Here is a 23,718-nt window from a genome sequence, read left to right on the forward strand (position 1 = left end):
TAATGTAGTTTAAATATGCAGGACAACCTCAATTATCCATGCAACACAGGCAAGGAGTATTTTGTTCGGATAATCGAATGTTCAGATAACACAGTTCACCGGGATCTTGTGACCTTCTTTGGATAATCCGAAATTTGGATAATCGATGTTCAGGTAACCAAGGTTGTTCTGTATTCCTTTCTGCTGTATGCTTGTGTTAACACACAGGTTATTGTAGCTGCCTCAGTCTTTATCTACTGTACTACCTCTGCCAGTAGTCTAAACACATTATAGGTTATAAAATAGACTTTAGAACAAACCAACGGATTTTTGTGTGTAAAAGCTGAAAGAACTGTGGTACTATAAATCAGAAACAAAAACAGAAATTGCTGGAAAAGCTCAGCATGTTTGGCAGCATCTGTGGAGAGAAATCTGAGTTAACATTTCAAGTCAAGTGACCGTTCCTCAGAACTGATGGTAGCTAGGAAAATGTCAGTTTCTATGTGGAAGATAGGGTAGGAGGAAGGGGTAAGGAGTAAACAATAGGTGGGGATCGAGTCCAAAGAGAGAGAAGAACAGCTGGACAGACAAAGGAATTGATAACAATCTGGGTAGGAGGGTGAATAGCTGTTAATGGAGACTGTTAGTGGCTGACAATAGGTTGTGTGTAACAGCAGACCACATGATAACAAGGCCTGGTGTGTGAATTGAATTGAATTGAATTTATTGTCACGTGTACCAAGGCACAGTGAAAAGCTTTGTCTTACGAGCAATACAGGCAGATCACAGAGTTAAGTAGCATAGATAGTAAATAATAGGTAAACAGTGGCAAAAACAAAAACACAGGCACAGGCGAATGTTAAGAGTTTGTGAGTCCATTCAGTATTGTCACAACAGTAGGGTAGAAAGTATTGTGAAACCGGATGGAGTGTGTGTTCAGGCATCTGTACCTTCTCCCCGATGGTAGAGGTTGTAGAAAAACATTGTCTGGGTGGAATGGATCTTTAAGAATGCTGGCGGCCTTTCCTTGACAATGGGCCTGGTAAATGGATTCTATAGATGGGAGGTTGGTCTTTGGGATTGTCCGGACAAAGTTTACCACTCTCTGTAACCATCTCTGATCTTGAATGGTACAGTTGCCATACCAGGTAGTGATACATCCAGGCAGAATGCTCTCGATGGCTCACCTATGAAAGTTGGCAAGCATATTCACTGTCATGCCAAACTTCCTCAGCTGCATGAGGAAGAAGAGATGTTGTTGGGCCTTTGTAACCAGTGTGTCCACATGAAGAGTCCAAGAAAGCTTGTTGTGGTTGACCACTCCCAGGAGCTTGACACTCTCCACTCATCCCACTTCTGTGCTGTTAATGTGTAGGGGAAGGATGAGTAACATCCCGCTGAAAGGCGTGTGAGGGTTGGGATAGGGACATGGGAGAGCTCAAGCTCTAAAGTTGTTGAACTTGATAATGAAACCAGAAGGCTGTAGAGTTCCCAAGCGGAAAATAAGGTACTATTCTTCCAGCTTGCACTGAGCTTCACTGGAGCAAGCCTGAGACAGAGACTGGTTCCTCTGAAACATTCTAAGCATGGGTCACTGGACCCAACATATTAACTCTGAGATCTCTCCACAGATACTGCCAGATCTACTGAGCTTAACCACTAATTTGGTTGGTGATTCCTTTCAGAAATACTGTTGGGCGTTCTTCCAGCATGAAAGCTTGTTGAGTTGTACAAAGTATAGAAAGGTTGTGAACTTGAACATTGAGATTGATAATATTATTGTTAGAGTCAAATCAGTGCTAAACACCGACTGATCTCATTGTCTGCCTCCTTGTTGTACTTCCAATACATCACAGCACCTGCATCAACGATCGTGCAAAAATGCATCCAGCACGGTTAACACCACGATATGTCTGTGCAGTATGGATCCCACTTTAGACCCAGAACAACACCTTAATGTTTGGTGATCATTGAATGTCTGCTCAGAATGAAATTTGATTCTGAAATGTTGCACAATTAAAATCAGAATTTCTTCATCTATTTGAACAAGTGGTTGAAGTATGTGTTCTTGCGTTAGTTCAAACAGAAATACTATGTGCACTCTACAGGCTTTATGGTAACAAAGCATTGACCTAAAAGTCAAAAGCTTAGACTGCAGCACAGTTAATAATTTAAAAGTAAAACCCAAACTTGGCAGCATCTACCTATTCTGTTTCCTATTTCATGCAGCTTTCTGGGAGTCTCATTTGCCTTGTAGCCCTTGTTCATTCACATGGGTCCCTCAGGTTTGGAAAGCGGTGACCATAACGTGGAGCTTTAGGAACATTAAGTTCCAGGAACTAAACATTCAGTTCAAATCCACATCAATCATAAGACTACATTAGCACTACTACCTTCCCTACAGCTATTGGAATACATATATTTAGAATGTTTAGCTCTTTACGTATTCATTTAGAAAGTTCTTCACCAATCAATATTCTTTATATTGTTTCATTGAATAGGATAGCTCAACACTTTGAGTTGAGTTTTACATTTTTTGACCAAGTATCAGTGGATTTGATTTTTTTGGAGGCTTTTTTGCTGTGAAGCCATATCTTATCAAACTCGCTTCATCAGTTACCTAGCCTGTGACTGAGGCACTCCTCATGTCTGAATCTAGCCATATTATACCAAACACTGCTCTCAGAACAATTCACCACTGCCAGGATATCCTGAAATTTACAGCATCCTTGGGGCTGAAGTCAACTTTAAAAAGCCATGTGAACCTGGACAAGCACTATCAGTTCAGAACTGCCCTGCATAAATAATGACATTTGCCCTGATTACAAGGGAAATTTGGTGTCCCGTTTTGCAGGCAGGAGCCTGGAGGTCCTTGTGAGTTGGGTAATGCACTTTGTGAAGTCCTCTTAAAACAGGACGAGTAGAGGAGGCCATAACACTGGACCATGCTGGCTTGGTTTGAGGTTACCACCTGGCTAAGTGTTGTCTCAGCCATCGAGAGGATTGCGCAGCATTATAGGAAGAAAGCCAATGTCCTTCTCCAACCCACCTGTTTAAGTGCCATTGTCCTCTCTTTGATACCTCATACTCACTTCATCTCTCAGCTAGGCTCATGCTCTACCACTCTCACTATTGCCTGCAGCACCTTCCCTCACTTGCTGCCAACATTCTGACCCCCTACAGCACAAACCCTGCATGCTCTCTGCACTACCTACTCATTCGCTTGGGACACCTCCACTCCTGTGCCAACATTAAAACTGTGCCAGCCACTTTCATCTCTTATAATTACTACTTCTCACATTCCAGGAAGAAAATTGTCCAAAACAGAGAGTCAAGATGGATAATGGGTTGCCTGACATTTAGCTCCTTATCCCTTATATGGAGAAAGTTTTGATTCTGACCACCCTGAGTGTCTGACTGATCATGTCTAAACCCTTGGACCGGTATTGAAGACTGCCCTTAATTTCCTGTGTTGGCACCCCAATTGAAGGCTGTCTTCCTTGACTTGACTGAAGAATGCTGACAATCATGATAAGCTCAGCAGCTTTGATTCTGTGAATGGAAAGGCAAAACTGTTAGGTTGGTATCCCTGGTTGAGGGGCAAACCTCAAAAGAGCAAGGCAAGGGAATGATGTTGTGAACATCCAGGCAGACTCAGAAGAAGTGTTATGAGAGCAAGTGAACAGGCCAGGGATGCAGCCTGATCCAGTCCATGAGCTGGATGTGTGTCCTTGAGCATGCAGTGGCTTTGCAGCATTGCAATGATAGTTACTGGTTTGGCCTAAAGTGCAATTTTGAAGCACAGAAGCACTTTATGACTCATTCTTTACAAAGAGTGGAAATGTGCCACATGAAGATTCCTATAAATTGGCACATGATGGATGTCAATGTATGTGGATGTGGGTTGAGTGTGGCTGATGCCCAGTGCGCATGCCCTGGGATATTGGTACCCTATGTTCAATATGGAAGCCCTAACAATGTTGACCTTGAAATCAAAGGCACTTGCAGTAATTGGCCTGCAATGTTATTCATAATTAAACTATGGTGCATGGTTAACATAGTCCTCAGAACTATCTTGCAATTTTCTCATTAACACAGGACAAAACCTAAGTATTTTGAAACTTAGGGATTCTTTATTATATTGCACTTCAATTTTATTATTTTGTGGTGTTTCATTCTTAATACAGCTTAATCAACAACTCCATGATTTATCCAAAGCTAATTGTGCATTCTGTGAAAAGCTGAAATACCAAATGTCAGAGAATGATAATTAGGATGTCAACTGGAAACAATTAACACAACTGGTCATAAATTTATGGAATAAATTAGCAGGAAAGATCATTGGATGTTGTAATACAGTAGGGCCAAGATATTGTTCAGGGGGAAAATGATACTTGGTGAGCAACTAAATAGGTGGCATTGTGAACTATCAGAAACAGATGGATTTTTATGTTCTCCATCCTGTGAATGCTCTTAAGGCTACATAAACAGAAAGTAGCAAATTGCTTAAAAACATTGCAAAGTTCCACAATAACCTTGGTAAGATTACAAAATATGCTGATTAGATTAGATTACTTACAGTGTGGAAACAGGCCCTTCGGCCCAACAAGTCCACACCGCCCCGCCGAAGCGCAACCCACCCATAGCCCTACATCTACCCCTTACCTAACACTACGGGCAATTTAGCATGGCCAATTCACCTGACCTGCACATCTTTGGACTGTGGGAGGAAACCGGAGCACCCGGAGGAAACCCACGCAGACACGGGGAGAACGTGCAAACTCCACACAGTCAGTCGCCTGAGGCGGGAATTGAACCCGGGTCTCTGGCGCTGTGAGGCAGCAGTGCTAACCACTGTGCCACCGTGCCACATGCTGCCATGTGAGTTTATGCATTGCACTCCAGGTATTTCCAATATTAGCAGAACAGTTCTGGTGAAATAAATTGGATCTACTACAGTAAAAAGAAATCAACTTGCTAGTGTTCAGTTCAAAGCTCTGTGCTATTGAGGACAAGCAAATGAGTTGAGGTTCCTGTTCATAATTGACATCCAGTGACTGCTGGTAAAATGTACCTGATTGTGGATATGACTGAGCTTCACTTTTTATAATTTGATCATGAGCTGTGGACATCATTTGATGGTCTAGCATTTATTGCCTACTCTTAATTGCCTTTGAGAAGGTATTAGTGAGCAAGTTTCTTGAACTGCTGCAGTCCATTTCATGTAGTTAGACTCAAAATGCCATCAGGAAGGGAGTTCCAGGATTTTCAACCATTGACATGGAAGAAACTTGAAATACATATCAAAGTCAGGAAGGCTTGGAGGGAAACTTGCAAGTGGTACTCTAATATACCAGCTGTCTTTATCTGTCTAGATGGTAGGGGTCATGGATTCGAAAGGCGCTAAGGAGCCTTGGCAAGTTTATGCAATGAATCTTGTAGACTATGCACACTGCTGCTACTGAGTGAAGTGAGTGAATGTGGTGACATTCAAAGTGAGCTGTTTTGTCCTGCATGTTGTTAAGCTTCTTGAGTGTTGTTGGAATTGCACTTATCTAGGGAGGAGAGGAGTATTCCATCATACTCCTGACTTATGCCTTATAAATAGTCTATAAAGGAAGTCTTTGGGAGTTGGTCTATGAATTACTCATTGCAAGATTATTAACCTCTGACCTGCTCTTGTAGCCATAGTAATTATATGGTTAATCCAGTTCAGTTTCTGTTCAATAGTAATCACAAGGATGTTGATAGTGGGTCATTCAGGGTAGGTAACACCATTGAATGTAAAGTAACATTGGTTAGACTCTCCCTTATTAGAGATGGACATTGTCAGGACATGTGTGGCACACATGTTATTTGTCAGCTCAAAAGTGGATGTTGTCAAAAGTCTTGATGCCTTGGTCACAGACTTTCAGTAGCTGAGGAGTTCTGAATACTGCTGAACATTTTTGCAACCATCAGCAATAATCTCCATTTCTGACACAAACCTTATGAACTCCTGTAATGATCTCCTGGTGCTAAGATGACTGTCCTCCAACAACCAGAACCATCTTCCCCTGTGCTGGGCATGAACCTAACCAGCAGAGTACTTTGTCCTGATTCCACTGACAATAGTTTCACTAGGACTCCTTGATGCTACCGTCAGTCAACTGTTGACTGACGTTCAGGCAAACTTTCTCATCTCACCTCTGTGGAGTAAGTTAGATTGACTAAAGATTGACATCTGTGATGCTGGGGACCTTCAAAGGAGATCAAGATCATCCACATAACACTTCAGGCTGAAGATTGTTGGAAATGCTTCAGCTTTACCTGACAAGGAAAAAACAATTACATGGGTAATACATCAGAGAATGGTCAGCTTCAATGGAATTGTAGCACAAAATGAGTTAATACCATGATAGCCGCTCATCTCCCAAATTTACTTATGAACAGATTGAACTTTTATTGACAATATGTATTCTTTAAAAGAAAGGACATGTAGCAGAAAGATGACTGTGGATATAAAGTCAGTAACTGCCTGTCAAAAACTTGACAGGGACCATGGAATAACAAAGCTGTTAAGGAAAATTCAAACAACAACCCTTCATAAGGAGAGATACAAATCAAATCAAACTGGTCTCCTGCAGCTACAGAAAATGAAGAGCTGACCACCCCTTTCAGCAAGTAGCCATCTACTGTGGGTTATTAAAATCCACTTTCATCTCTGGGTCTCTGTGTATTGTTCTATTAGTGCTGACATGGACTACTGCACTGTAAATGTCATAGTTTGAGGTATCCATTAGACACCTTTGTCTGCAAGTAAATAAAGACTCCCCTGATTTGGAATGCAGGAAGTCAGACCAATCAGAGAAGTTACTGTCAAGAAAGGAAACAGGAAAAATCAGCTCTTCTTTTACAAATGCATTGTGATCAGTAACCTTTAACAATAGCAGCAGCAGTCATAGAATAATACAGCGCAGAAACAGACTCTTCAGTTCAGCTTGTCCATGTGACCAGATTTCCCAGACTAAATTAGTTCCATGTGCCTGAATTTGGTCCATATCTCTCTAAATTTTTCCTATTCATGCACCTGTTCAAATATCTCTTAAATGTTGTAATTGTACCCCCTCTATCATCTCCACTGGCAGTTCATTCCTTATACAAAACACCCTCTGCGTCAAAATGTTGACCCCCAAGTCCCTTTAAAATCTTTCCCCTTTCACCTTAAACCTATGCCCTTTAATTTTGGACTTCCCTACCCTTGGGAAAAGACCATGGCTATTCATCCTATCCATGCTCCTTTATGAACATTTATAAGATCACCCCTCAACCTCCTACACTGCAGGGGAAAAAAGTCCCAGCCTATCTAGCTTTTCATTTCAACTCAAACCCTCCAGTTTCAGTAACATCCTCGTAAATCTTTTCTGTACCCTTTTCAGCTTAATAATATTCTTCCTATAGCAGAGCGACCAGAACTGTACATAATACTCATCATTTACTTTTTATGGAACCCAGATGTTGACTTCTTTACCTTATATCTGCTATCTTTTTATTAAAGTCAAATTTTAATTTGTATGTCATGTGTGTCATGTTTTATCTTTTGACGCTAATAAACACATCCTTTCTTTAACTTAATCAAACCTGGTGAATTTGGCTCCTTTTGAAAATGTAAACATAATCGGATTGAGAAAAGGTTTTCACATTAACCTGGTTGTGACAAACAGAGTGGGGCTGAATTAAAAAGTGCTGCCAGTTTGTCCCTCCTCACCCAGCAGTTTAACCATTTCAGGGTATCCCATCTGAAATCATAACCAGTTGAGGACCTTCACCTGGGGACTAGTTGTAACATACAGCAAAGAAAAGGGGAAGCATAATATAAAATGGATTGAATATGGAAAACTTGAACAGTAGCACATAGTATATACTGAACAAAATAAATTGCATAATAATGTTTTCCATATGTATATTTGAAACAGTATTACATGGCAACTTACAGAAATTATTGTGAATTGTTTTAAAAAATCCATTCTATAATGTATTGTTTGATAAGGTTAAAAAGAATGTGTAACTTTATCTAAAGTGTGAGCTGAGGTAAGTTTAAAATATGCAGAAACATAGTCAGTCATATCCCTTTAATTTCAATCTCGTTCAAAAATTTAGATTCTGTAAATGCAGAGAAAACAAACTAAATTAAAAGATTGTTTTGAACATCGATATTTACAAAAAGGAAAAAGATGACAAATCCTCAATCAAACTTCTTAAAGCCACTTTATCTAAAACACATTCAAAGTGTTCAGTTGAACAGCAAGAACCGCAGATTTTTTTATAAAATAAAATTTGTGTTTTGATTTTTCTTTTCATATTGTACAAAAAGTGATAAGAGTTTTGTCTGATTTGAAAATGTCAGAATTCATACATAGTAGCAAATTCATGCTATCAATGTCCTGTTATAAATTAAGTTTGATTTTGTTGCTTCCTGAAAAAGGTTTTTTTTTCTCTGATCTGAGGGGGAATGTTGAATGTACTTTCCATAAAAGAACATAGAAGAGAGGTTGACATCTGCATAGTGATTCAGCAGCGAGCTCTTGGACCTTAGATGACAAATAGTGTAATTTCTAGAAGATTCAAATACTCTGTTTCTTACGTAAGTTATTTCTAGCAGAATGTGACTGCCTTGTTGGTTAGTTCCACATCTGCAACAAACTGATCAATCAATCCTCCAGATACAGAGTACAGTTCTCTTCACCTTGGTGCAAACAGTAGTTAATTCCTTAAACAGCATCTGTCACAGTAATCCTTCATCATTTTGCTTCTCTGATAAAACAGAATGGCTTTGAGGGAGGTGCAGGTCAGGCTGATTGATTTTGTTTTGCACGCTGATCCAATGGAGAATGGTTCAAGGTTTTCCTGCAACACACTCATGGCTCCAGCTGGTTATTTCTTGATCTTCTTTATCTGGGCATAGAGAGGCTCTTCTACCTGTGGGCAGACAGATACAGAATTAAACTGAATACAATCTTGCATTGCACTTCACATATATGTGTCTTGTCTCACTCATATACAGTTGGGTTATCACTAAACACTCATAAAAGCCTGGAAATACAATGATAAATAATTCATTTTCACAATCTGGATGGTAATCTGGTAAGGAAGCTCACAATCTTAATAGAACCGTTTGTTTTCAGTTAATTCACATAAAGTTAATGAAAAATGTGAGATTTCTATTACATATGGCCAATTAGATTATTACTCAGGTGGTGAAGTTAGAAAACTACTTTTTTGTTTAAAAAAATCTTATATATAAATGCATTCAAACATTTAATACTGTCTTCAATTCTTGCAGTCATGCTTTATATCAGGTTTCCCCCATTAACTATCTATATTGCCAAAGTTCAGTCTCAATGCCTCTATTTGGCTTGATGGTTGTGGTCTCTACTTTAGTTCTCTATTTTTCTCACTCACTACCCAAGCTCATGCTGAATTTAACTGAAGTTATAGAGTACAGGATTCAATTTTTGAATTTGATGAAATTTGCAGTTTGAAGATGTCCATTTCTGGTGTTGTTTCCTTTTTTTATAAATGTCTTTGCCAATGATGCATCTGTTGCAGCAATCATGAGCTGCAAGACTGGGATTCTTATGCTTGACAAAGAGCTATTAAATTGCATAGTAAAACCTCATATTTATAGCACATAACATCTCAGAGTACAGTATGAAACCCATTACAACACAAAAAATATTTTATATGTTTCATTGGCACAGTTTCATGCAGTTGAATGGAGTCGAATGAAAACAAAGCCATGTTTAAACAAAAAAACACACAAAAAAGATGATTATGGAACTAAAACAAACCACAATCCATGGGTCGCAGTGATCAGCAGCAGTGGGATGCGTGCACACCTAGGAAAAAGAAAAGAGATACCTACCCCAAAATCTGCTATCTAACTACCGACCTGTGGGGTTAAAGAATCATCAAGACAATCACCAACTACATCGTTGTTTGCAGATGTCTCACAACTAACAATCTGTTGAAACAAGAAAAGAACAATCAGTTTATTAAATGAAGAATTTATAATACAGTTTTCAAGGTAATATTTGATATTTTTCAGCAGTAGATATTAGTATTGCAAACGACAATTGATGCACTATCATCTGCTTGCAAAATGTTAGAATACATATTTGTTATTCCTGCCCTAATTACACTTTTCTGCTTCTGATTCCAAAGTCAGAAGGGTATTCTGTCTACAGACACCCAGAATAGTCTGAATTGACTCACCCTTTTCAGTTTCCAGTTCTTCAATTGGTAATTCTTCCAAATATTTAAAATGGATGATTTGGTCATTCATTTTTATGTCGTTTGTAGTAGCTTGTTATGCACAAATAGGCCACCACTGTTACCCATGTTACATAAATAACTGTATTTCCAATGCCCATCATTGGTTGAAAATCAATTTGGGATGTCTTGAGAGTATAATTTCAAATATTTCCATATCAAACCTCACTGTTATTCCTTCAAATAATGCTGTAATGCTGGTCAAGCAGAATTTATTAACAATATCTAAATTGTGAGGTCAAAATTAAATCATGTCACTCCAAGTGCTTAGCTGAACCTTCCTTTTTCTTTGGCCAAGTTCGAGTTTCCACAAGATTTTTGGAAGGCCTCTTGCCACGAGACTTAGCACATTTCCTCATCCTCATCTCACCTCACTAATTACCTATAATGCCCCCTGGCATTCTTCACATTGAATTTCTACTCATTTTACTATACGCCATTCCTGGAACAACTAGTCATGTGAGGAAATACTGAAATTCACTGGCCTTTCTTGCATGTGACATCTTTAAAAGGCTGGTAAGCATCTGAAAAAAAAACTGTCAGCAACTGCCCTGCACAGTTCCTGACATTTGCTCTAGATATGGCAGACAGAGGGGAATTAGGCATCCTATCTTTATGGGATGGGGTGGGGGGGTGGGGGGGTGGTGGGGGGGGGAGGGAAACCAAGAATTCCCATTGGACAACTTCGTGTTGATGGGGGTCTTTTGCTAGGACCAGCAGTGGATGCCAAGACATTATGTCAGCCTAGTCTGAGTTTGCCACCCAGGTAATGCGGGCTTCATCTAGTGAAATGTTCAGCAATGTTGGAAGAAGATCAATGCACCTTTCCACTCTGCTAACTTGAGAGTCACCATCTTCTCTCAGATACATTACCTCTCCTTAAACTCACAGTACAACTTTATTTTCAACAGCTAAATCAAATCAGAGATTCTCCAACTTTTTTCATCAATATCTTTGAATTTAAGTCATCATATTTGTTGATTTTCGTATTTGAAATTTGAGGAACTTCTTCAGTAATATTTCTCTTGAAGAATAATTCCAATTAACAATGCTTGAGCCAAATCTATGGCTCCACAGGCTGAAATAGTGGTCTCCTCAGTGAAAGGTGAGACCAAGCACAAATTTCATTTCTTCACTGTTTGCTACAATGTATCTCCTTCAACTGTTTATGATTCTGCCACATTTACTATCCTATTACTACTAAAGTGTTTATAAAAATGCATTTTGTATTTTTGGTCTTTTTATCCCTCTTAATTTTTCTAACCTCCCCATTAATATCTAGTTTGGAGATCATGGACGTACATGTAAAACCATTTGTACTTTGGCATTGAATTTTGTATTGAAAGTACAAAATGATTTTTGGTGTTACACATGTAAATACTATTCTCTACTTAATATACGAATGTATGAAATTGTAGCAGGAGTAGACTGTGTGACCTTGTGAACTTGTTTCACCATTTAACATGATCAAAGCCAATTTTCTCCTTCAACTCCAGTTTATTTGCTCTCTACATCCCTCCATGCTCTAACAGCATAACCAATTAGTTAAAGTCAACCGTAAACATACACCAATATGGAGCATTCAAAATGGGAGAATTCTAAAGATTCAGGACTTTTTAAGTGAAGAAATTCCACCTCAACACCACCACCACCACAACCCCTCCCTCCCCCTCACTGGCCCCTCCTACATGATGAACTCTTTACCTCAGGCTCTGCCAGCATGTTCTAGACTCTCCAGCTAAAGGATACAAAATCTCAGGTTCTATACTATAAATTTCATTGAGATCATCTCTCAATCTTCGAAACTCCAGAATATGGCAAAATTTGTTTAGCTTTTTATCACACAAAAGCCCTGTCATTCCAGGAATCAATTTGGAGTACCTTAATTTAAGCATCACTCATGAAAATATATCCTTCCTTAATCATGGAGACAAAAACAGCAATGTATTTCAGGTGTGGTCTCTCCTTAACTTTATACAACTGTAGCAAAATTTCCTTATACCCTTGCAATAAAGATAACAAGCCTTCATTCTCCCAAACTGTTTTCTGTACCTGCATGCCTACTTCTTGCATTCTTTGTTTGAGTATGTCCAAGTCTCATAAAACATTAATATTTAAAAGTTGTATGCCCTTTAAAAATATTGTGCTTTTTTATTTCATAACCAAAGCAAACACCTTCACACTTCCTCGCATAATACTCTCTTCCTGTTATCTTGACATTCAGTTGGTTAATGTGTTTAGGTCTCTGGACCCAGGTGTAGGACCATTCAACACAGCCATCTTGGCACGAGCGATTTGGCGCAGCCTATTTTGGCTCTGACCCATTTAGGCGCAGAACTGTTTTGGCGCAGCTCATATTTATTCCTTTTCAGGCTTAGTGAAAAGCATTAATGAAAGCAATAAAATGAAAAATAATGCTAATCCTCTCTAGTAAAAATGTTAAAAAGAAAATAAAAATAAATGAAATAAGGTAAATACGAAAAATCTAAAATGACGTTTATTCAAAATTACGGGCAGTTTCAGCAGCCCATACTTTTATCTTTGAAATGACAGTATCTCTTTCCACCTTAGATGCCAAAGCTGCATGCGAATGTTCATGAATTTGTTTCACTAGGTCACCATTTATAACAAGAATTTGAGCTTTGCAAATGTCTTTCCTCTCACATCTCCAAAACTTTGTTATCTTATCAGCAGCATATCTATCAAATACGTATATATAGCCATCGTATGAGCACTTTTCCTTTCCATGTTTTGACAACAAAATTGTTGATGACATTTTAATGGGTTATATTTTATTTTAATAATAACTACAAACTACTGAATAACTACAAAACAGTTCTGCGCCAAAATGGGTCTGCGCCAAAATGGGCTGCGCCAAACTGGCCGCGCCAAATCGCTCGCACCAAAATGGCTGCGCTGAATGGTCCCACTCCGTCGAACCCTTTTAGTGGCTTCATCACAGTTTACATTCCCACGCACCTTTGCATCAAATTTTATCAAAGTCGTTAATATCAATTGTAAACAGTTGAGGCCCTAGCAACCGCTGCTTGTAAAACATTACTATTTAGGGTTTGCCAACTTGATAATGCCCCATTTATCCTAACTCTCTGTTCCCTGGCCATTAATCATTCATAAGCATTCATCCATAATGAGATATCATTTCAAACCCCAGAAATTCTTATCTTGCATTTTGATATTTTGCGTGACAATTTATTACACACTTTGTTTTTGCAATTCCAAGTATACTACACCAATTAGATCTCCTTTAGCTATGTTACTAATTACATAGTTAAAAAAACTTTTTAAAAGGCTGTGTCCTATTATCCTGTCCCACTAGCTACCTGACAAAGGAGCAGCACTCTGAAAGCTTGTACTTCTAAATAAACCTGTTCGACTATAACCTGGTGTTGTGTTTCAACTAAAAAAAACTAATAATATTGTCAACTGATAAGATTGTTGACCCAAAACCATGCTGACTCAATCTGATCATGCTATGATTTTATAAGTGCACTATTAAAGCATCATTAACAATAAATTCCGACATTTTCCTGATGACCATTATCAGGCTAACTGCCCAATTACTCTCTCTCCTTTCTTTAATAGAAGTGGTACATTAGCTAAGTTTCAATCTGCTATAAGCATTCCTCCACTATCTCTGCAGCTACTGCTTTTATAATTCTGGAATGTAGGTCATTACGTTCAAGGGATTCTTTAGCTTTTTGTGTTTATTTCAAAAAATAAGAAAAATTCTAAGGGACTGACTCACAATCTTTGGTTAACTAAAGATAGTGCTGAACTCAAAGAACAGATATATAATTCTGCAAAGATAAGTGACGGGTAAGAAGATTGGACATTATATATAAAAAGGCAAAGAATTATGAAAAGAAAGGAAAAATTATACTAGGAAAGAAAGTTAGCCAAAAGTATGAAAATATTTTATACTTTCTGGGCATTTAAAAGGGCATTGGATAGGAGTATGGAGGATAGTTGGCTGGTGTAGGTTAGGTGGGCTTGGATCGGCGCAACATCGAGGGCCAAAGGGCCTGTACTGCGCTGTATTTTTTCTATGTTTCTATGTTTCTATTTCTTTAGATATTTCAAATTGAAGAGCGTTGGCAAAATAAACATTAGTCCTATAGAAAATGGAGGAACTGTCGAAAATTACAATTGTCAGGAAGCAGTATTGAGTAAATTGTTGGAACTACAAATTGACAAATCCCAGGTCCTTGTGGATTTCATTCCAGGGTCTTAAAGGTAACAGCTCGTGAGGTAGTTAATGCACTGATTTTAATTTTCCAAAACTCATTCGATTTGAAGAAGGTACTTGTAAATTGAAAAAAAAAGCTAATGTAAATCATTTATTCAAAAAGGGAGTAAGGCCGAATGCAGGAAACTACAGGCCAGTTCGCTTAATATCTATCACAGGGAAAATGTTAGAAGCTATTATTAAAGAAGACACTTGGCACTTTCTCTTATCAAAGGGAAATCATGTTTAACAAATTTATTGGAATTCTTTGAAGAAGTAACTTGTGTTATGGGTAAAGGGGAACCAGTGCAAGTATTTTACTTAGATTTCCAGAAGGCATTTGATAAGCTGCTATATCAAAGCTAATTTTAGAAAATCAAATCTCCTGGTGTAAAGGGTAACATATTAGCATGAATAGAAGTTTGGCTGGCTAACAGGAAGCAAAGGGTAAGAATAACTGGGTTTTTTTCAGGCTGGCAGGGTGTGATGAATAGTCTGTAAACAAGTGTTAGTGCTGGGGCTTCAACTCTTTATAATTTATGTAAATGGTTTGGATGAAGGGACTGTAAATTTGGTAGTTAAATATGCTGATGACACAAAGGGATGAAAGGGATTTTAAATTGTGAAGAGGACATAAGGTGTTTTCAAAGGGATGTAGAATCATAGAATCCCTACCATGGGGAAACAGGTCATTAGGCCCATCGACCCTCTGAAGTGTATCCCACCCAGATCCACCCCTTGCCCTACCCCTGTAACCTTGCATTTTCAATGGCTAACCCACCTAGCCTGCACATCCCTGGACACTATGGATAATTTAGCATGGTCACTCCACCTAACCTGCAAATCTCTGGACATGGGAAGAAATGGGAGCACCTGAAGGAAACCCACACAGACACACGGAGATAATGTGCAAACTCCATACAGACAGTCACCCAAATATGGAATCGAACCCAGTTCTCTGGCACTGTGAGGCAGCAGCACTATTCGCTGAGTCACCAAACCACAATAAAGGTAAGTTTAGTGATTGGGCAAAGATCTGGTAAAGGCAGTGTCATGTGGGAAAGTGTAAAATTGTCCATTTAGACAAAAAGAATGAAACAGAACCATATAATCAAAATGGTGAGAGCTCTGAGAGAGATCTCAATGATTCTTAGTGCCTGAATTACAGAAGGACAGTATACAATTACAGCAAGTAGTGGAGAAAGTTAACAAAATGTTTTTTATTATTCCAAGGAGAATTGATTGCTAGAGTAGAAAGGTTATGATTCAGTTATACAGTGAAGTGGTGAGATCACATCTGGAGTACTGTGTACCATATTAGACACTGTTCTTAGAGAAGGATATTAATACATTGGAAGCAGTTCAGAGAAGGTTTGCTATACTAACACCTAGAATGTGTGGTTTGCTTTATGAGGAAAAGCTGAACAGGTCTTCTCCGCATCCTTTGGAATTTTGTAGATTCAGAGGAGACTTAACTGAAATATGTAAGAACCTGAGGGTACTTGATTAGATGAACATTGAAAGGATGTTTCCTTTTGTGGGAATCTAGATCATTTAAAAATAACAGGTCAAGCATTTAAGACAGACATAAGGAAACTTTTTATCATTCTCAGAGAGTTATGAATCTTTGGAATTCCCTTTCTCAAAAGGCAGTGGATGCAGAATCATTAAATATTCTTATGGCAGAGGAAGATAGATTCTCGATTACTAAGGGGATTAAAGATTATCGGGGATAACAGGAATGTAGAGTTGAGGTTAAAAAATCAAATCAACTATGACCTTATTAAATTTGAAAATCACACAATACCAGGTTATAATCCAACAGGACCATAACCTGGTGTCATGTGATTTTCAACTTTGTCCACCCCCAGTCCAACACCACTACCTCCACAGCACTACCACCTATTAAATGGCAGAGCATGCTTGAAGGACTGATCGGCCTATGCTTGTTCCTTGTTTATTTGCTCTCAATACTTTTTCTCTGCTGTATCAATTGCGTCAAATTTTTTACTTGTATTAAACACTCAGTTACTCTCAATGCCAAGTACATGATTTGAGTCTTCTGCTGTGAAATCAGGCATAAAATATTTAATCAATGTCTCTTCTATTTCCTCATTTATCAAGATAATTTATCATGTATCAGTATCTAAGGTTCTAAGAGTCACTCAACCCGAAAAGTTAACTCTGATGTTTCTCCACAGATGCTGTCAGATCTGTTGAGCTTTTCCAGCAATTTCTGATTTGTTTCTGATTTACAGTATCTGCAGTTCTTTCAGTTTTTAAAAAGTACTAACCATTACTTTAGCTTTTCATATACATGGAAAAGCTCTTGCAGTCTCGTTCTCTGTATTCCTGGCTAGTTTATCTTCATAGTTTTTTTTTAATCACATTTTTGGTTCCCCTTTCCTGGTTTCTAAACCTTAGAGACATGCTACAATGTTTTGTAATATTATCCAAAACTAACACAACAAGACATGGATGAATCTTTCTAGCTGATTTTTTTTATGCGTAATGTATTCTTGTTAAACATATAGAGTCATTTCTATAAATGTGTCCCAATACTCAGAAGGAAAAAACAGTAAAATGCATGGATGGCACATTCTCGTCTGACTCGTGTTGTGTACTTCAAAATGGAGCATAGGTACAACCAATATGCTCATTTCCAAATATCCCTTTTTATAAACTGTTTCACTGATACATAGTTGTATCTTTTAGTCAATTTTCTAACCAACCTTAAGTAGTTCCCCTCTCGTACCAATGCAATTGATTCTATTTAAGACTCTTGTTTGCGAATGGATTATCTGATTAACATCTTAACAATGGAATTAAATTGTACTGGAGTTTTACATTGCACTTGAATTGTGATACTTAACATAGAAGCTCTTATAATTGACATTAGATGCTTAGTAAGTGTGTTCTCTTCCCCAGTACTCATTTCTTTCACTTTTGGTGTTCTAAATTCAGTAAAATATGGTACAGGAGATGGCACTACCTCTATTACTTTGCTGCTTGAATACTCACAGCTACTTGCAACTTGCTGTTGGTTTGGTTGTCCAACTCATCCCCCAATTGGCCACCGGGAGTAGGGTCACTAGGATTCTCAGTTAGTGACCTGGATGGAAGATTCTGGTGACAAGAAGTGGTGGGAGAGGTCTGAAGGGGAGAAGCAGCTGGCGTGCTCTGAGGAGGAGATGTCGCAGGTGTGTGCTGACAAGATGCCTCAGGTGTGTGCTGATGTGGAGATGAAGTTGGAGCTTCATGGAAGACAGAAAAACAGAAGTAATAACAAATGAAACTGTTTCCAAAGCAAGCTATTTAACAGTTTCAAAATAAATGAACAAAATCTTCTGCAATTGTTATGAAGTCCTGCTTTTCAGCAAATAATAGATTGTATATGTGCTTAAGTAGAGTCCAACTTTGCTGAATGTATGCTGTTGAACTTGCAACATTTTATTTTTTATATCTTTACCTGTACTCGTGATGATTACAAACTCTCAATTTGACAACCACAGTCATTTAACAGGTGGGTTTCAGTTAGTATTGTGAACTTTTTTTGTCAAATATTTTTGTTGCTTGATGTAATGGGATCCAAAAAACAGCAATAACAAATAAAATGGATTCCTAAAGCAAAACACTTAATAGTTTCAAACTAAATAAAACAAAATCTTCTAAATTTGTTATGATGTACAGCTTTGCAGCTAATCAAGTATCATGTACATTCTTAAGTAGAGTCCAAATTGGCTATATGTGCGCTGTTGAACTAGCAACATTTTAATTGTTACATCTTTCCTTCGATTTTGTGATGCTTAACTCTCAATTTGAGAACCACAATCATTTATTTATGTTCTTGATTGTACTGCATGCTTTTAGATAACAGGTGGTTTGCTTTAGAATTGTGAATTACAAACTCCAAACATTTTGTTTTATGTGCTCTTCTTCTTACTATGTTAGAAACATACAAACCTACCGAACCTAATAGTGATGCATGCCATATCACAATATAAACATTCACTACCCTGCCCATACAACTTCCTGGGAGAGGTGTTAAAGTGGATTAATAAACCCAGGCTAATTTAGGGGAAAAATGCACAAGGTTCTTTTTCAACATATTTTGATGATCAAAACTAATCAACGATATCCTCTGTGCACCATATTTCCTGCAGTACCAATTTTTGAAAGAAATGATGTCTGCCACAACCAAAAACCAGCTGACCTTCCACTGCCGGTGCATAAAATAGCAACCTTTTCCAGAGAATCACTGTTTTGTATTAACATTTATTAACTTATTCTTTACCATGACTTAACATATACTGCTTATGCATCTTCCCTTCCTCAATACAAACTTTGTATACTCATTTCTCGTAACATTGCTACTTCATTTAGATCTGGTTAATCCTTATGTCTTTTGACCTTGGTGATAGGCCACATCATGGGCATTGATTCTTCGCGTAGACTTTTGATAGAAAAACACACACATGACGTAACTGTGATTTTCAAATAGTAAACATTATGTTTTCAGGAAGAACATTAATGAGGAACATTAAAAATATTCCATCAGCAAGTCCATCATTAAAAATCAATTTAAATATGACATTTTGCTCGTTTATATTGTTCCATGGAGGAACAGATTTTAAAGATTCTGCTTCAACTGCACCAAAACCCCACTCATTGCTTTCTTTTCACATAGCCTTTAGGAAACAAAAACACTGAAAAGAAGAATAATGCTACTCTGTGTGGCTTGCAATCTTGAATTCTTACAGTATCTGTTCTGTAATAATAGTCTATATCTCTTTGGTATATTGAATATTCAAAGCAGCCATAGAGTTTTTAAAGAACATTAAATCAAGCAGCAACTAGGAGCACCAACATCAGTTAGTTGGATTTTTCAGAACCAGTGCCTACTTTCTGAATTTTATTTAAATAATATGTTCATTCTTACCAATGATACAAAATGTCACTTGGACTTCTGTCCAAAAATTATATTCCTGATCATTTTTTCTTCCGTGTAAAAAGTAATTGCATTAAGGAAAATGAAATTTTGAATGTTCAGATGGCTCAATGGATAATGGCATAACATGACAGATAGCCATAGGGAGAGAATCTTCCAGAATTCTGAAGTATCATGGGAGTTCTACTTAATAGCCTTACTGGGAGTGGAGAAAATGAACAGCCAGCAATCTAACTCCTGATCGCTATTCAGTGAGCCATCTAAAAATTCATGTATGAGGATGTCAAGCATAGAGAGGATCAACTCAACTGGGATTTCAACCCATGTACATTCACCTGCTAACAATCAAATGTTTAGGTTCATATTGTGATGAGGCCGTTAAAATAAGGTATTGGAGAATTAAAGGCATTTGTGGAACCATAATCCAGCACAAGGAAGGAAAATTAGCAGAAAAAAAATAATTTTCTCAAGATCACACATGATTAAAGGAAAAAGTAATAACTGTCAAGAAACTTACGTGAATTGGTTGATGATGGTGTGGAATTGGAGGTTGCTGGAGTTAGATTTAACTGAGAGATATCAAAGTCATCAGCATCATCCATTTCCTGTGCCATCCCAACTTTGTTAAAATAGCTTGTGAAGGCCTCTGAGGTGCACGAGAGTGATGGCTGTTCGTTTCTTCTTGATGGCACTACTGGGGGTTTGACCATTTGGAATTCTTTAAACATCTCCTTCCCCATTTTCTGTTTTGGCTTCTCTTCTTGATGACTGGCAATTGTTGGTTGACCAGCAGATAAGGCTGCTTTAAACATGGCAGTTTGTAGTGGCATAGGAGTTTGTGCTGACATGAAAACAGTAGGCTGGAATGGGCTTCCAACAGGAGCCCACTGCTGCTGAACAGCAAATAAGGTAGGTTGGCCCCATGCTGTTGACTGGACTCCAGCTAACAAAGGGTTGATGATATTTTGAGCACTTGATTGTTGCGCCCAGACTGCAGGTGGCACCGCTCCCATTGTGACATATCCTGTCCAAGTCAACAATGAAGATTACTGTGACAATACTCATTTTTACCAATGGCATATTAAATAAACATTCCTCAGAACATGAAATAAAGTGAGAAGATTGATCATCAGCTGACTAAACATGACTCCGAGAAGGAATAGACTAAACATGTTTAATAGACCTTTTTTTGATCCAGGAATTGTTCACTAACATAACTGGTCCTTATCATAACGCTGACCAACACTTTACCTGTGGGCACACCAGCAGTGTTGAAAGGAACAGATCCAAACAAGTCAGGTCTTCCTGTCGGCTGGGCACTTAGAACTCCAGAGGCAAATGTGTCTGATCCAAGGGCATTTGCAGGTGATGCTGGGGTCTTAAAAAATACAAATGATTTAGTGATACTACCACCTAGATGAAATATTCAAGGTTCAGATTTTGCAACTGTTAAAAACAACATCAAAATCAAACCACAAAATACTTCTGTATTCTTCAAGTTTCAATAGTTACAAAAAAAAATTAAGAATGAAATATTTGGTTTCAAAAAAGGTTAGAAATATTGTATCCTTTTGCATTTTTCTAGAATTAAATCTATGTAAATATAATTCCATTCATTCCCTCTTAATTCCACTTTGCTATGACACCATTTTAGCTAAATGTTTTTGCACTCATTTTAGTGACAGAAAAATTACAAACTAATTTTAAGGAATATGAATATTTAATTTCCTGTGGTGATGTCATTTCCTGTTCTTTTTCTCAGGGGGTGGTAGATGGAGTTTAACTCGATATTCTGACCGGAACACTATCGACAAACGCATCAAGTTAGACCCCATCTACCACCCCCTGAGAAAATGATGTCAGTTTTGATGACTGACATCACCACAGGAAATAACATCACTAACCCAAAGAAACCCAAACATATAAATAGAAAGCAGGAATCATGTACACTGCTTCGCCTGAGGCCCAATGAAGATGTTACCTAGTAGGGTGATGAAACGTTTGGAAATGAACCTCCCAACTCAGCGAGCAAATCTACATCCAGAGCCACAACCTGAGCTATAAATCTTCTCAAAACTTGCGAAAACCACGTTGACTCTACCTGATGACCTTCAATGTATCCAAGTGCCATGTTATAGCTTCTTGAATAATAGCTTTTATCGTTTTCCCTATGATAAATGTTCAGCTAACTGGCCTGTTGTTTCCTGCTTTCTCCTCCCTCTCTTACCTTAGCCATTTTCCAATATAAAGGAACCTTCCCTGAAGATAATGCATTTTGGAAAATTAAAACAAAATATCAATTATTTCATTAATTACTTCTTTTAAGACCTTCGGATGAAATACAAGAGGACCTGAGGACTTGTCAAATTGCAGTTCAGACAATTTACTCAGTACCACTTCCCTGGTAATAATAATTTTCTTGATTCCTTCCTCTCTTACAAATGCTGCATTACAATCCTGGGATGTTATTTGTTTCCTCTCTCACGATGATTAATGCACAATATCTTTTCAATTCATCTGTTGTCTCTCACCTCCATTGCTTATTTCCCAGACTCATTTTCTATAGGGTCAATACTTTCTCTCTTGACTCTTTTCTTTTTTAATAACTAAAGAAACTTTTCCTATCTGATTTTATATTTTTAGCTAACTTTCTCTCTAACTTTTTTTCTTCCTTATTAATCTTTTAATAATTTGTTACTGTTCCGTTATAGGGCTGTAAGGATCACTCTGAGAACTTAAACAAATTGATGAATACTTAAAATTGGCACCTACCCCAAGTGATGTAATGTCAGGGGGTGTAGACATATCACCAAAGAGGTCTAACTGATGAATTGTCTGGAAAGAAACATACCAGATTGATTACTCTCTTGTAATATAGATAATGGCATTTCCTTGGCATTACATTGTACATTATTGAAATGTACATTTTAACTATTAACAATTCAGTGTAGTGCCCCATGGAGAGTAAGTAGACTCACTGAACTTCTTTAAAAAAAGTATACCAAGTTTTGATGAATGATATGTTTATTCAATTACATAAAGCCCTCTTGCAATGGGATAAGGCAATAAAAATCAATCTAGCCAGTTGAACCCATATCCTCAGTCTTATTGCAATATATTAAAATATTTTTCAATACCTTTCTCCAAGACATGCTTCCTTGTACTTGCATGGTGTCAGGTACATATAATCACACCTATTACAACTTACCAATAATGACTGGTATTTATAAAATGGCTTTTAATACAGTTTAGACATTTAACTTAAACAGAAATTGCTGGAAAAACTCATTGGGTCTGGCAGCATCTGTGGAGAGAAATCAGATTAACGTTTCGAGTCCAGTGACCCTTCTTCAGAACATCTCTCCTAGACATTTGACTATTTTGTAAAGAGGAAATCTAGGCAAATGATGTAGATGGAACTGTGGAACACCCTGCCTATTTCTGACAGTGCATTAACATAAGTCTACAGACATTAACTTTTCCACATATATCATCAAACATCAATGTGTGGAGTGGGATGCCTTCTAATTTTCCTCCTAACTAATCCACAGGCACTGAAATCAACTATAACACGTCTCATACATTTGAATAGAATTCAGGATCCTTTCTTTCTGTTCTATACATTATGTCATGTAGTAATTGACTACATCAGCAGGGGGAGGTATTGGACTATTTATTTGTGTCGACTTCTCTGAAAGTATTTAAAAAGCGTGTGGAAACATAGGACTAAGTTTGAGTTGTGTTGAGCTTTTTTACAGGGTTATTTGCTGCAAAGCTTAGCGAGTCCTCTTGTAACATTTTACCAAACTTGCCTCATTAATTACCTACCACACTCCTGTGGCATACCTTATGTCTGATTTCCACCCATTTTACCATATGCCAATCCTACAACAACACGATATTCAGTGAGTCTCCGTCAAATCACTGGGATTCTGCGCCAGTGTCTGATCCATCTTTAAAAGGCCTGTGTACATCTGAACTAGCACTGGTATTTTGAAGCTGCCTTGCTCACTGATAAAGTGCGAATATGGTGGAGAAGGGGAAGGTACCACCGTCATTCTCCAACAGGGGTATAGAGGTATTGCTTCAGGCAGTAGTCCAGAGGTGAGCTGCCCTCTTGCTGGAGGACTGGCAGAGGGGGCTACAACATCACATCTTGGTCTGAAGTCACCACCTGGGTCAGTGCCACCTCCAGAGTGATTGAATGGTCAGCAATGTCACAGGGTCAATGGCC

At 38.0% G+C, this 23,718-nt stretch overlaps 1 protein-coding gene across 7 annotated transcripts in view; it reads right to left on the bottom strand.

The window, feature by feature from the left end:
• Positions 1–6,339: 6,339 nt before the first annotated feature.
• Positions 6,340–23,718, bottom strand: part of dab1a (DAB adaptor protein 1a) — a 680,143-nt gene continuing 662,764 nt past the window's right edge. For 4 of the 7 annotated variants that reach the window (XM_072574204.1, XM_072574205.1, XM_072574207.1 and 1 more), the window contains 6 exons: positions 22,257–22,319; positions 20,736–20,862; positions 20,002–20,508; positions 17,558–17,790; positions 9,911–9,982; positions 6,340–8,937 (listed from right to left, as the gene is read on the bottom strand). In XM_072574204.1, the coding sequence (XP_072430305.1) occupies positions 8,893–8,937; positions 9,911–9,982; positions 17,558–17,790; positions 20,002–20,508; positions 20,736–20,862; positions 22,257–22,319 (1,047 nt within the window). In that variant the 3' untranslated portion in view covers positions 6,340–8,892. Of the gene's footprint in view, positions 8,938–9,879; positions 9,983–17,557; positions 17,791–20,001; positions 20,509–20,735; positions 20,863–22,256; positions 22,320–23,718 lie in introns of all 7 variants that reach the window. The other 3 variants (XM_072574200.1, XM_072574208.1, XM_072574206.1) reach the window with 2 other exon arrangements.

Source organism: Chiloscyllium punctatum, chromosome 7, assembly GCF_047496795.1.
Source record: "Chiloscyllium punctatum isolate Juve2018m chromosome 7, sChiPun1.3, whole genome shotgun sequence".
Lineage (NCBI taxonomy): Eukaryota > Metazoa > Chordata > Chondrichthyes > Orectolobiformes > Hemiscylliidae > Chiloscyllium > Chiloscyllium punctatum.